The sequence below is a fragment of the Tursiops truncatus genome, chromosome 18 (genome assembly GCF_011762595.2).
Source record: "Tursiops truncatus isolate mTurTru1 chromosome 18, mTurTru1.mat.Y, whole genome shotgun sequence".
In the NCBI taxonomy this organism is placed as follows: Eukaryota; Metazoa; Chordata; class Mammalia; order Artiodactyla; family Delphinidae; genus Tursiops; species Tursiops truncatus.
Genome location: NC_047051.1, coordinates 1,108,003 through 1,123,087, shown reverse-complemented (window position 1 = coordinate 1,123,087; position 15,085 = coordinate 1,108,003). Strand labels below are relative to the sequence as shown.

Sequence of the window (15,085 nt, the reverse complement as noted above, 5' to 3'; positions counted from 1 at the left end):
GGTCAATGTTTTCAAGAGGGTAAGTCAGTCTCTGGCCTAAAGTATTATTTTCACATGTTTTTATTCCATTAAAAGCAAAACAAAATCTAAATCCATACTCACAGAACAGAATACACTTATTTAAAGTTTTGACAGTGTGCAAAATTAAAGTTTGGGTATTTAATCCAAACTTTAACATGAGTATTATCTTGTAAGGCGATTCCTTCCCTTTAATTAATAAATAATACATTAAAATATATATTATTCTGGAAGCAAATCATCTCCTAATTCTTCATCAGCAAAATCATCCTCGTCGACTCTCTTTTTGGCTGCAGTTCTGGGTCTTTCTATTTGCGGGCCAAGCGGATCCACATAGGAGGCGTCTAGGTTTCAGAACAGATGGTTGCATTAGAGGAACAGGGAAAAACAGCAAATGTGAAACCAATGAGGCTCATCTTCAAAACTGAACAACCCAGAATGAAAAGAAACGCTCTCCCAAGTCATGTAAAACTTCTGTCTGTGCTGGAAAACCCTTAATAACGCCCAGGTGGACGCGTCTGCCCGTCCCTTCCAGTCCAGACCTGCCAGGCCCGGGCACTTGCCTAGCTCCTTGTTACTGCTGCTGTCGTAAGGCTCCTCCGTCCTGGGCAGGGCTCGGAGCTGGGCGCTGAGCCGCTCGCCTCTGCTACCGGCACCACAGTTCTGGCCGCCGTCTGGAGACACAGGAGCAAAAGCACATGTGTTCAGCACGGTGGGCAACATCACACTGCATTACAAATCTTAACGTCTACTTATCTGTCAAGAAACAGGAAGGCTGTTTCATTTGACAGCCAATTTCCAAAGGATGTAATCCTTGTTTTTTGAAATTTAAAAGAAATCTCTTGTTGGGAACCTATAATATAGTCAAAGCATCACTCAAGAGTAGGCTTCATCAGACCCTTTCCACCGTGTGCTTGGAGACACTGGCGAACACCCCCTGGCGCGGAGTGGGGCAGCGGGTGGGGGGAAGGGGCTGGGCCGTCGCCCACGTGGAGCCTGGGAGCCGTCAGAGGCCTGGGCAGGTGAGGGGCGGGAGAGGCCAGCGAGCCTGGCCCAGGCACCGCCCCCCAACTCTTCACAGGCCTGGAGAATGAGTACAGAAGGGGTCAGATGTGCCCGGCAGAGGAGGATAGATTCTGGCCCAATTTAAGGAAAAACCTTAAAAGGATTATAGAATCCAAATATGGAATGGAAATAGTGCATAAGAGACGTTCACACCCAAGACAGAATAAAAATTAGACTGAAAAACGCAGTAAACCATTAAGTATCACACGCAGTAAATGACCAACAATTTAAACACAAAACCTTCATAACCCAGTACGCGGAGTCAGTCAGCAAACCCGCTGTCCCCCAAGGGCAGACAGGGCCGCAGGAGAGGCCACCTGTCCGGCTCCCGGCCTCGGGAACATGCTGTCCCTCTCACCCCTCATCCCTGCGGACGCTACGGGGCGGCCATGTGGACCCTGAACTCGTGGAGCTCAGCTCTGCCTGTGCACGTGCATTTGATTTAATTGTTTTTCTCAACTGATGTTTTGGCACCGAGCTGTTAAAACCTGAAGCCAAAATTTTGCATTTAAGGGTAATGCATTTTTTATTTCAAGTACTTAAAACAAGTTCATTTCATTTTAAGCTTATTCTGTAAAAAACAAACTAAAGTACTGAAAATCCTGCAAAGCTCTAAAGCAAACGCTGCTGCTTCCCAGCGCGATTTGTGTAAGTGATAATAATAACATACTGTTTGCCCAGCATCGGCGTGTGCAGGCGGGTCTCACACCACCTCCCGGGGGGAACCCCCTGTGGGTGACAGAGCCCGGAGGCTGGGTGACCAGAGACTGCCACATACGTGAACGTGGGTTTGGTGGTAGTAGTGGTGGTGACCTTTTACATACACGAGGCCGCATGTCATCTGCATTCTCTCCTTTGAGATACAGCATTGGTTCTCCAGGTGTGGTCCCAGGACCAGCAGCGGCAGCTGGGACCTGGTCAGAAACACAGGACCCCGGGCCGGTCACCGGGGTTGGGGGCTCGGGTCTGTTTTAACCAGCCTTCCCAGTGACTCTGCTACACACTCAAATCTGCTACACGTGAGGAAGGGTGCTGAGGTCAATCAGCAAATTAACAGAGACCAGAGTCTGGTGCACAGAAAAAGAACAATTTTCAAGGGCCCTCAGGCATTTCAGAAACAGCCATTTTATACAAACGAATAATTATGATGACATGTTCCCTATGGTCCTCTCTCCTAGGCAACACTTTTAAAAACCTAGTTGTAGGCGCTGCACTTAATTTTAACACATCATACTTAACAGCTCCAGGCTGGCCTCACCTGGATCCACATAGAAAATTGTCCCTTTCCCCTATTTGAGCTGCGGGTCTCATCCAGACAGAGTGCCAGAGAGTTCCAGGCTGAGACGTGTGCTGCTGGGTCTCCCGGGGCAGAGGTGGAAGGTGGTGGGCCCCGGGCACCCTTCAACACGCAGGCCGTGCTGGGAGCTAGAGGGATGGCCAGCGACCTCGGCCCACGGGGGGCTGCAGGGGGGCGGGGGCGGGACGCTGCTGAGGGGGGGCTCATCCACGGGGCCCAGGGTGTTCCGGGGGCCGCAAGGCGAAGCAAGGAGGAAGCCCAGTGGGCTCAGACCCCAAAGCTGGGCGGGCCGGTCCCCGGCCTGTGCGAGCTGGAGGGGGGCCGAGAGCCAGGCTCCGGGGACAGGGAGGGGCCCCAGGAGGAAATGGGGTGTCGGCGATGATGGGAAACAGGAACAAAAGAGCAAGTGTAGAGAGAGAGAGAGGCAAGCCCCCCGGGAGCCGGGAGCTGCTTTAAACCTGCCCCAGAGCCAGGTCCACGACCCCTGGCCCACAAGGCCCACGGCCGGAGCTTCGGCTCCAAGAAGCGTGTTTGTGCCCCAGGACTGCCTGTTTGTGCTGGGCTGCAACGCACTGGATGGGAGAAAGGAAAACCTACTAAGAGAGAAACGGCAGTGGTGGGGAGGCTGGCCCAGGAGGCGCCCTCCTCTGCGCGGGGTGGCACGTGGGAGGCGGGTCGGGGGCCACTCTCTGGGGTGGACACCATCATCTGGGCTCCGGCTCAGCACCGGCAGCTCTCAGGACACCTCGCTTGGAGGGCTGGAGTCTCCCAAGTGGACCCTGAACATGAGGACCCCCAGGGGCCTCAGCGACACGTCACAAGCCCACGGTGACCAGGGAAGGCCCTGCGGACCGAGGGCAGGCTTGGTGATGGGTGTGCGTTAGGGTTACTCTGAGCTCAAGATTTTCAGCGGGACGTGGAGGATCTTAGAGGGTGGTGAATCTGGTCCTAGAACTCAGTAAGTAACTGACACTTCCCTGGGGGTTACTCCTTCGAGGGACACGCAGTTCAAGAGCTCCCACCTCGGCCAGCTGGCGGGCTGCCCAGACCCTCCCCAAGCTGCTTCAATGCTTTTGGCAGACGCAGGCCCACAGCCCCTCAACGACAATCCAAATTCCAAAAAGCTCTAAAGCCAGGTTTCCAGGCAGAAACACAACTTCACGTCAAGAATAAAACCTGACTTGACCTGCAGCTATTCCGGGCCATTGCTTATCCTTAGTGTGAATATTCACGCTTCCCTGAAGTAGTGAGACTCCTTGACTTGGAGGTGCTCCCCAGGGGAGGTGCTCCCCAGGGGAGGTACAGGGTACATGGCTCATGCGTCACAATACATACTTCTCTAAACTCCGCAAGATGCTGAATTCCACCGCAGGTGGCCCTGCTGGACAAGGGACTGAGAGCTGCTGGGACAGGTCTCCAGACCAGGACCTGGATGGAGGGCCACCCACACGCATGGGACGGGGAGGGGCAGAGGCGGGGAGGTGAGGGGCGGCCCCGGCACACACAGGGCCCAGGCTCAGGGCCGCCCTGCCAACTTCTCAAGCTCTGGGTGCTGGTCCCTGGGACCAGGCCTGGGGCTTCTGCTGGAGCAGCGGGACTGACCCTCGGGGAATCCAGATGTCCCGCTGGACCAGGCACGGCACTGGCTGTCAGCGCCTGGGCGCACCGAGGGAGCAGAGCTCCGCCCTCGAGGGTGCGCTCCGTCCCAGCTGCGCCCCCACCCCCGCCAGGCGGCGCCCTCAGCAGATCAGGGCCCGAGTGTCTTTCCAAGTCGATCCTGATTTCCTTGAGGGCAGGGGCCCCGTCTCATTCGTCCCCATGTCCTCGGCACCCAGCGTGCATCCAGTAAATGAACGAACGAACGAAAGAAAGGCCTCCCTAAACCGAGGGTCGCGTTTCTCTTTGTTGTGACTCCTGACCACAGACAGACACAAGAGGATGACGTCGGGTTCTGTCTGCACGACGGTGCTACGAGCGGACATGATACGGATCCCAATTTAGCATTTGTTTTTCTAATTAGTTTCTTTAAAACCATCCAATTTCCCCTAAATATAACTTCTACTATCCCCTGAAGTAGAGACAGAAGGTAGATTTTGTTGATGGGGAAAAAGGGGAGGAAAACTTAACAAACCTTCTTATTAAGTAACAGTGTCCCCAGCAGCCACAGAATCGCCCAAAGCGACAGCATTTGCGTGGCTGGTCCAGAGACACAGGGCTACGGCTGGGACCATGGCCATGCCGCCCAGTGCCCACACCGGCACCACTGCTACACTACAAGTGTACAGGTCTGTCAGCATCCAGGTGACGACCCCAGGCCCCATGGCGCCTCCTCACAACGCAACCTAAAAAACGTGACACAGTAAAACCCACTAGTATGGACACCCGTGATAATCTATCCAATGTGAACTGTCTATTCATCAATTAGCAGAAACAGGTCCGTTTATTCAGGAACCAACACCCACTAACACCTACAAACACTCGATTACACAGCAGCCTGATGCTCACAAAAGTAGAGTAGGGGAAGTTTAACTGTGTATAAAACAAACAAACAGGACATCTTCAGATTACTTCAAGGTGCTTCTAGAAGCCCGTGTACTAGAAATCTGTCAACTGGCACGTCCGGGGAGACAGGAACAGGGACACTCACCACTGCCAGCGCTCCCGTCTCTCCTGCCGCGGGGACCCCCGCTGCCATCCCTGCCGGACTTGGTGCGCTAAAGCAAGAAGGCGACACGTTAGAAGGACATACTGGATGTCAGCTGTACTGTAATGAAAACAGGAATAAATGATAGTCCTTCAAGGTCAACGATAACCAAGCACCGATTTCTAAAACACACGTTAAACTGTGCGTCCCTTAGGCCTTACTGTCCTGCCTCCCGAGGCTGGGCTCACTGGGAGTGGCCCCTGAGTCGGCCCCGCAGGAGGGAGGCCTGGCTGCCTTGTAAGTACGGGGGAAACCCTGAGAAGGGCCACCAGTCCCGCCAGACACGCGAACGGCACTCAGGCTTCAAAGTGCAGGGTCGTCCTTGCTTCTGCAAACAACTTAAAAACCAAGTATTTCCCAGATGTGAAAGCTCAGGTCTTAAACGCAGTGGCTGAAGGGGTGGAGGGAGAAGGGGACCTTGCGAATGGGCTATTTCAGCTTTAGCCCCACTTGACATAATTAAAGGACAACAGGGTTTTGAAAGTCAGCTTCCACAATAAAGGCACTGTTAAATCTCTATACCTAAGATCTGCCCAACAGTCTACTTTCTTACACATCAACTCACCCTTAAGACATAAGAATTATCTCCAAACTGTGACATTCTTAGGTTTCTTTTTACACGCTTTGCTGCGCCTAAGTTAGAGCTTCTGATTAAATGCTGACTCCAGGCTCTTGTATGAATAATGGTTTGTTTAGAGAAGAGGGTAGTCAGTGAGCAGAAACAGACGGCTTTTGACAACTATTTACAATTGAATTAAAATTTCTTAACATAGATTGGTATCTTATTTAGATCTCAGTAACGTAAACATAATTTCATCATTAATTCAAAGGACACCATTTATTCCCCCAACCCTGACAACTCCCCAAATATTTATAAATTATCAGGTCACAGATGGGATTACTGGCATTGTAGTCTCCTAGGAAGAAAAAAAACAATCTTTTTCAATGATTCAAGACTCATTTCTGTAGAGACACAGATGTAGAGAAACAAACGTATGGACACCAAGGAGGGGAAAGTGGCAGGGGGGTGGGATGGTGGTGGGATGAATTGAATTGGGATTGACATGTACACACTAATATGTATAAAATAGATGACTAATAAGAACCTGCTGTATAAAAAATAAAATAAAATTCAAAACACTAAAAGACTGGGCTTCCCTGCTGGCGCAGTGGCTGAGAGTCCGCCTGCCGATGCAGGGGACATGGGTTCATGCCCCGGTCCGGGAAGATCCCACATGCCACGGAGCGGCTGGGCCCGTGAGCCATGGCCACTGAGCCTGCGCGCCCAGAGCCTGTGCTACACAACGGGAGAGTCCACAACAGTGAGAGGCCCGCGTACCGCAAAAAACAAAACAAAACAAAACAAAAGGCTCATTTTTATAAAATGAAACACTCTCCTAAAACTTAGGAACTTCAAATATATGTAAACATGCTTGAGTTTTTTCTATTAAAAAGAAACCTCCCCAGAACTCCATCTCTCCCTCTGCCTTCACAAACAAAAGAAAATCTAAAAATGATGCAACAAAATAAATATTTTAATATCTCTAATCAGATTTTATTTCAGATTAGTAATTGCCAGCATATCTGTAAGACGTAGACAATAAAATAATTAAACTCATAAAAACAAATGTCCACATAACTTGAAACTTTTTTCCAAATCAAACGTGGGAAAAGATCTACGAAACCGTAAGCTTAGCACAGGACAACCTAGGGAAGCGAGCACGTGCATCGATGCCTGTGCCGCCGTCACACCATCTCTGCGCCTGTCTAGAACCTTCCCATGCTTTGGCTTTCACCCGCCTTTGCCTAATTCACCCCCGCAAGCCCTCGCTGTTTTCCAGCCTGGAAGCCCCCTGCCATGGCAAGCCCATCTGCATCAAGACCCCCAGGTGGGGCACGTGGGGACGTGGCCTGCTTTGCTCCCAGGAGACCCAGAGCCGGCTGACTCAGCCAAGCCCCATGGACCCGAGTGGACTGGCGCCCGCCGTGGGCTCAGACTCCATCCTCCTGGGCCCGGGACCGCACGCCCCCTCCCCGGTGCGGCCTCCTCCTCGTGGGCTTGTCCCCCAGCTCCACCAGCTCCCCCGGCCAGCCCCCCTCACTCCCCGAGGCCCCCATGACTCCACTCACTCGTCTGTGGGTGGAGGTCAGGGTTCTCGTCCTCTTCCACCCATTTGCCACTGGAAATCAATAAACCCCACCGTGATCAATCTTGTGTCCCCGTCGCCATAGCAGCTGGAGCAGTGAGTCCGTGTGGAGGTTACAGAGACGGCGATGTCACAAGTGAGACAAGAACGTTTACCGGCACATAGGCTCGATAAGGTTCTAAGTTTAAAGCAATGTGACCTGTGGAGACTCGGCCAAGTCTTCTCTCAGACCATCCACACCCAGAGGCTGGGTCGCGGGGCCTTCAGGGGACGGAATGAAGGGGAGCCCTCAGAGGGTCAGGTCCCGCCACCCCCCGGAGCCCCGGGAACTAAAGGGACAGGGAGAGGATGACAGAGCGGGGCTCCGTCAGGCAGGTTGGAAAGGTCAAAGTGGCCGCTACATTCACACCATGGCCGTGAGGGTCTCGGGGAGGGACGCGTCAGCCGCGTGACTGGAGGGGGTTAAGATGAGGTCCAGTTTGGGGAAACCTTCTGGAGAAAGAGAACATGAAACTCTGAAAATAAAGTTGGCACAACAATAACAACTTATTGGGAGGGGCCGGTGCAAACGGGCCCCAGCCCCACAGCAAATGCCAGGGGGCAGACCACAGGCCCAGGGACACAGGCGCACTAGAGTGTCACGTTTTGTTCTCAGCAGGAGACACTGCCGCCTTCTCAGAGTTTCAACACCTCATAAAGTTCCCAGGAATCCGGACTCACTTCCAGGGGTGTGAGGTACGGAAGCGGGACTGACAGAAGATTCTCATCACAGCAACACTGACACGTCAAACAGCCACAGAAAGGGGCAAAAAACGACAGAGGCCTGCCTTTGCTGACATGGGAAGCTGCCATGTTATCTTCCTCAGTGAGGGGAAAACTCAGGTTACAAGACAGTATTTTTATAAAAATCCATTTTTGTTTAAAAAAAAAAGTCCCATTTAAAAAACGTATTGATAGGGCTTCCCTGGTGGCGCAGTGGTTGGGGGTCCACCTGCCGATGCGGGGGGCGCGGGTTCGTGCCCCAGTCCGGGAGGATTCTGTGTGCCACGGGGCAGCTGGGCCCGTGAGCCATGCCGCTGGGCCTGCGCGACGGAGCCTGTGCTCCGCAACAGGAGGGGCCGCGGCAGTGAAAGGCCCGCATACAGCAAAAAAAAAAAAAAAAAAAAGTATTGATATGTTTGCATATATTTGTAAAAATGCCTGGGATTATGAAATGTCAAAATGCTAACAGTGATCTCAAAGTCGTGGCTGAACGATTTTCACTTTTTCCTTAACACATTTTTATTTGAATTAAAACGTTACTTACAAAAGTAATCTACCTGAATTTTTAGAATAACATTTGTTTCTTCAATAATATGAAAAAAAAAAGATGCCATACCCACTTTGGGGGAAACAATGAGAGAAGAAGGTACAAAGAGAAGAGGAGCAAAGTAGATATAAATAAAATGATGGAAAATTGAACAGGTAAGTGTTGGGAAAGTGTTTTCTCCCCACCGTGAACACACGACACTGCTCTCCTGCAGGGGACAGGCAGAGTCTCCAGGACCCGCGCAGCCCCACATTGTCACACTGTCACCTGCCCCCGGAGGACAGTGGTCACAGGACCCAAGGGTGAGGGCTGCAAACTCTCGCAGCGATTTGACGTTTCTGACATCCAAGGATGCGGTCGTTTTCTAGCAATGTCGGTGACAGACTGGGACAAACCTAAGTTCACCGTGGACGGTTGTGAAGGCCAGCCGAGAACACTGTCCTCATCTTACTGAAGAGAACCAGGTCTGGAGCGGACTGGGGTTGGGGAGGAAAGCCCAGGGTTCCGTCCACCATCCTGGGCTTTTATTCCGTAAGAATTAGATTTCTGTCTTAGAACAAGGAGCAGTTGTTACCTAGTTAAGGATCCTTAAGAAGATTGGCTCTGACTTCAAATTCAAGAGAAAACAGAATTTAAGACGCTTCTTTGCAGCTTCAACTCCAAAGAACTCACGAACGTGGCCGCACCTTCCTGCCCTCGGACCTCTCTCACACCTTCCCGTCTCCACGCCAGGCCCTGAGGTCCAGCCACACCTCCCCCGGGGACCATTCGGACCCCTGGTCGTGGGCCGAACCCCATCCAGTGCACACGCTGCGTGTCTCTGCTGGGCAACAAGCGACCTGTGTTTGTCTCGTTCTCCTGCCAGGTGACGAGCAGCTGGAGCACCTCGTCCATGTCAAGTGTCTCCTGAACAGGTGAACCAAGGACCCAGCACAGGGTGATGCCAGCAGGCGAGGACTCCACGGCCTTTAACCAGAGCGTTGCGGAGTCTCACCCTGGAAAACGTCACGGCCCAAATCACCACACACTTGATACCAAGGATGAATGCTATATGAATTATCCTGTGTTTCTGTTGAACTTTATAAATGCAGTAATGTATAAAATGGGCGAAACATTCTCGCAGCTTTCATTACATACGTAAACTTTAAAAATTTTGCATTTTTCCTTCACAGTTAATTTAAAGCTGTGTCTTTATGAGACCTTCATACAAAATCTTCTTCTTTTTAAGAACTTTTAAGAACGCTTTTGAGACCAAAAAGGTTTCTGCTCAACTAGCTTCTGGTAATAACTGGAAATTTGAGGATAAGTACCAACTATATTTTACATTAGTTTTGAATGTCACATATTATTTTAAGTTGGCCAAAACAAAGAATTTCTTGAAATTATTTGACTTCTTTGGGGGGAAAATGGCAAATACTGGGAGAGGAATTCTCCTTTTGAATATTGTAAAAATTTAGAAATTCGATTTTTAAAAAGGAACAAATTATTAATGTACTTCATTTGTGAATGAGCAATTAAAACTTTGTGTTTTGGGGGCTTCCCTGGTGACGCAGTGGTTGAGAGTCCGCCTGCCAATGCAGGGGACACGGGTTCGTGCCCTGGTCCAGGAAGATCCCACATGCTGCGGAGCGGCTGGGCCCGTGAGCCATGGCTGCTGAGCCTGTGCGTCTGCAGCCTGTGCTCTGTAGCCGGAGAGGCCGCAGCAGTGAGAGGCCCGAGTACCGGAAAAAAAAAACAAAACAAACTTTGTGTTTTGTAAACTCTCTCTTTCCCCATCTTCTTTTTCCCTCCTAATCGTTTCCTTTTGTCCCTTAATCCTCTTTGGTGTGGGCTGGTATTTTTCTCTTCCTTGGCATTTTTAAAATACTCAGCCTTCAACTCCTGTCTTCCCATTTTGCTCTCTTCCATTCGTGCAATAAAGTTTGAAGAGTTCCTTGCAGCTAACGTTCTTCTGTTCAGCGAAGCGAAAATGCGACTGTCTCTTAAAACCCAACAGTGCTGGGGGGCGGCTCCACCCAACGCCCGGGACTGTTTGCCACGGCTCTGCGAACAGGGCACAAAGCTTCCTCCCCGCCCAGGAACACAGGCCCCCAGCACAAAGGCGAGAACAGCCGCCTTCTCCATAAATGTTCCAGAAGAGGACGCACTTCTCTGAAAAGTCAGCCCAGAGAAATGAGTTTCTAGCTTTCATGCTTTAAGACTGGAGCTGGGGGCCTGGGGAGGTCCATCACCCCCATCCACATAACCCTGAATCTGTTTATCTTTCCTTCTTAGGTCTACACAAATTCCTTTCCGTTTTAAAACAGTTTTTAAAAATCCACGGCCTGATTTATTTTGTGTTTACTTTTCCCCTTAAAGCAGATTCTGTATCCTGAGCTGGTGTTTGATCGTTTGAAGGTAACCCTTCGGAAGCATAACACTACACCAGTGCTTCTGGAATGTCTGTGAATAAAAAATTAGTTTGAGAACTTGTTTAAAAACCACATAGATTCTTGGACTCCATATCCGGAGACTTTAATTCTGGGGTTGGGGTAGTCTGGGGTGAGGCCCAAGACTTTGTAAGAAGCCCAGGCGATTCTGAGGCTCTGAGGGTCCACAGGCCACACTTGGAGAGCACTGTTCTGAGGTCCTAGCTCTGATCAAATTAGAGTGAGCTCACAGAGGTACATTCCAGTTTAGCTCATGGAGTGCGCTACCAACTTCCTGGATGCAGAAAAGTAAGGACTATACACCAACTGAAAGTAATTACTCTCATCATCCTTTTTCTCTACTATCTGTAAGGGAGCAGAGCATGGCAGCCAGGAGCCTGGACTCAGAAGCTGGCCTTCCTGGATGTGAATTCGAGGCCTACCCCCCAACAGCTGTGTGACCTGGAGAAAGTTGCTTTGCAACCACGGGCCTCAGGTTTCTCATCTTAAAGAACAGTAATAATAAAACCACATCCAACATCATAGCATAGGACTCCTGTGACGATTAAACTGGCCAGTACGTGCAAAGGGCTAGAGCGGCCCACACTCATCACGCACTGGGTGTTGCCGCTGCTGGTCGCTGATGTCCAGCTGAGCAGACGTCATCAGGTCGGAGGAGGGGAAACTGCAAGCAGAGGAGGGAGATCAGGAAAGGCCACCCAGCCTCTTCACTCCTTTTCTTTTCTGCTGCCAAACTTCTGCCACTGTCAGCACTTGCAGGGGAAAGGACGGGATGAAGACTGGGGCTGAGCTCTGCATTCCTTCTAGCAGCTCAGGTAAAGGTGTGGCGTGGTTATCCAGGACATCCCTGGTCTCAACCCTGTGGCTGGTTCCCAAACGTCTCCAGTTAACAATATGGACGAGCTCGACTACAGACGCTCACAGAGGCCCACAGTGCTTTAGCAAGGAACACCTGAAAGCTAGACAGACTGTAGAAAGTCACCAACTGGAAAAAAGATACCTAACCATGTGGAAATATTCAAAGAAATCAAGATATATCTGTACAAGAGGTATTACACAGGCCTCGGCAATTATTTTATGAAGAAATCCTAATTACAAAGGAAAAACGTTAAGTTTTTGCATTGAGACAGATTCTAAACAGGAGACACACAGGAAAAGTAACAAGAAGTTTTAAGTTCAAATTTAGAAAAGGATAGCATCCTTACTTCAGGCATTGATTTGTGACATTTTGTTTCATAACGAATAGCGTCTCATGCACCACGCAGCCAGGAAACAGGGCGCCTGCCCCACGGCTCACAATCTAGACAAACGCATGGGGGCACGCAGCGATTTCCCGAGTAGGCTGCTCTCATACCCACAGGACTCCTTCTCTGTAAGCCTCTGCTCTCTCTCCTAGGACTGACCTTTTCCACTAATTTCCCCCTCAATTTTGTGTTCATACGTAAAATATAAGTGAGAAAACACCAAGAAAATGTTTCTCTTTATGTAAGATTTAATAAGCAGTCCCGAAGAACAATGGAGAAACTGATCTCAAGGAAACAGAAAGAAAGTGCTCTGTGGATAAGGACTGCGACGTAAAGGAAGACGAAGGAACGGCTGGGACGAGAGCGTGTATCTAAGTGATGCAGGTGCAGTGCGGCAGTGATAAGGCATTAGGAAGAGAGACACTGCTCGAGCACAGCGACACAGCACTCACATGGGTGAGCAGGTAAGGTAAGCACTGCGTAATTTAAATGCATCAACTGTAACTCGTCTGAGCTTACTAAGTGTCCTTAATTACGCCATGGCAAGTACAACATAAGGATAAAAGGTCAGGTCTATGAGAGACACAGACAAAAGCTGACTATGTTCACTGAATACACAAATACTGTGATGAAGAGGAATCAACAGGCCGAGTAGTAATTAGAAAGGGAAAGCCACTGCAGTGACATTCGGTACTCATTGACAACAGTAAAATCACAAGCCCCCATGAGCAAACGAGAACAATCAGGACAGGGGGTGCAGTGCGGGGGGGGGAACCGCGGAGTGATGGGCCGCCACGTCAGGAGAGGAGCGCCTGTAGCGGCCCAGGCCGTCTAGATTCAAGGAGGGCAGGGGCTGGCGGCGGGCTCTGAGGAGGGTGCGTGGTGGGCACAGGTCTCGACCTGACCCCTCAATTTCACTTCCCAGGAGTCCTCGGAATCCATGTTTCCTAAAGCCTGAGTGCAGCCCCCGGAAGCAGGAGCTAGAAGGCTCCCAGCTCCTCACTGGGGTGGGGGGCGTCCGGCCGGGAGGCCCACTCCCACTCGGCTGCGGGGTCAGCACATGGGCCCCATGCGGGATCCAGAACTTGCCTGAGCTCATGTGCACCGTTCGGTCACCATTCATAAGTGACAAACCACTGATGCTTAAACTTACGAAGTCTGAAGACTTCCAGATGCACCCACGGTTCTACACTAAGTACCTTCACAGAACTAGTTTTGAGCTCCAAAGAATTTCATGGTTTGAAATAGATACTTCTTTTTGATTCTTCTTCATGAAACAAATGTAATAGTAATTATGATGATAGTTATGATAATTTGATCTTCCAATTTGTACTAGTTTAATTTTACAAAACTTTCACACAGGTTATCTAATTAAATTAGCAATTGGTATGTGGTATTCAGCTGGTCTTCACAGCAGGTTGTAACTATATACCCTAGCAGTGGCATTTTAATACCAACTTGATGTTTTATAGGATTTTTAAGGTCATGCTCATAATGCTTTTGCAACTGACAATTTAAAAAAGAGAATAAAACAATCAGGTCACATCCTCAAAGCAAAAACAAGATAACGACATTTTGAAAGCAAATACGAAATTTAGATTTAATTACCCAAGGTAATTAAATTTTTGGAAAAGCTTAAGCTTAAAGAATTTTCTTTCTATGAAAGGCGGATACTCAGAAATCATGTTAAAGTTTTAAATATTCTAGGCTCAAACACAGGAGGGATTATTCTCTCACAGAAGTAAAACACTGCAGGGAACACAGAAATACACCTGAAGCCTCTGTATCAGCCATCCTCAGAGCCGTGCCCTACGATGCAACACAGCAGCCCAATGAACTGCTGTTGTAGGCAAGTGACTGTCTCCTGGTTTCCACAGGCCACGAGACTCTCCAGCTGAAGTTACGTCTACAACTTAACCTGCAGCTATTTTGTACTGGAGAAATTACAATTGTTAGTCTATTAGTAGATTTCCACTAAAGACTACACTGAATCTACTGCACTTTCTCTGATTAGGAACTAGATTTTGACTAAATTTTATCCTAAAACTAGAGTTTTAGTTATTTTTCCTTTCATGCCACAGCAGAAAAATAACTGCAACTTAATTTTACTGACAGAAGCCCAGACATCACTCAGCTGAGCTACAGAAGGCTGACATTTTCAAAACTGACAGCAGTTTTCGGCTCACATGACATACCTGTTCCCTGATTTCTTTCATTTTTTCCAATCTCTTGAGTTTTGTTGCATATTCTTGAACTTCTTTTAATCCAATATCTGTGCAGAGACGAACCAAGAAACGTAGACCTAAATTATGAAAAATATTTTTAGAAAACTATTTATCCATGGTGTTCAAAGAACAATAAATCAGTAAGCTCAGTCTTCTGGGACCCGGGTAGGAATGCTGCTCACAAACAGGGTTTGTTTCTCTTGAAAAATCACTGCACTTTGTATTCCTGGCCCTCTGAGAACTGACCTCCTGGGAAGACGGTTTAGAGGGACTCTGCCACCCGCCCTTCAGGAGAGACCACAGCATCTATAATCCGAGCCTTTATCTCCTCACCTGCTTCTCCTTTATACCACTTACGACTCCTGACATACTATATACTTGTTTATTGTCTTTTTCTTCCCACTAGAATCCAAGCTCCATGAGGCCAGGATTTTGGTCTGTCTTGTTTTCTGCCACACCCACAGGGCGGGAACAGTGCTGTGTACCAGCACTGCAGTCACCCCATAAGAATTTGTAAGTTAGTGACTAATTCATGACCATTAATGTATTACAAAAGTAATGGTACTAAAATAATCTAAAATGTCACACATTACTACTGCGTAAATTGCCTATGTATACATTTACCCTGATAATGCACAGTAAGAAGG

The 15,085-nt window shown here is 49.3% G+C and overlaps 1 protein-coding gene and 1 long non-coding RNA gene across 8 annotated transcripts in view; one reads left to right on the top strand and one right to left on the bottom strand.

Moving 5' to 3' along the window:
- Positions 1 to 44: 44 nt before the first annotated feature.
- Positions 45 to 15,085, bottom strand: part of IFT88 (intraflagellar transport 88) — a 75,944-nt gene continuing 60,903 nt past the window's right edge. For 6 of the 7 annotated variants that reach the window (XM_073794933.1, XM_073794935.1, XM_073794936.1 and 3 more), the window contains 4 exons: positions 14,409 to 14,515; positions 5,028 to 5,094; positions 586 to 692; positions 45 to 366 (listed from right to left, as the gene is read on the bottom strand). In XM_073794933.1, the coding sequence (XP_073651034.1) occupies positions 241 to 366; positions 586 to 692; positions 5,028 to 5,094; positions 14,409 to 14,515 (407 nt within the window). In that variant the 3' untranslated portion in view covers positions 45 to 240. The other variant, XM_073794937.1, reaches the window with a different exon arrangement.
- Positions 7,360 to 8,934, top strand: LOC141276997 (uncharacterized). Its single transcript, XR_012327498.1, has 3 exons — positions 7,360 to 7,527; positions 7,890 to 7,966; positions 8,755 to 8,934. It is a non-coding gene; the product is annotated as an uncharacterized lncRNA (long non-coding RNA).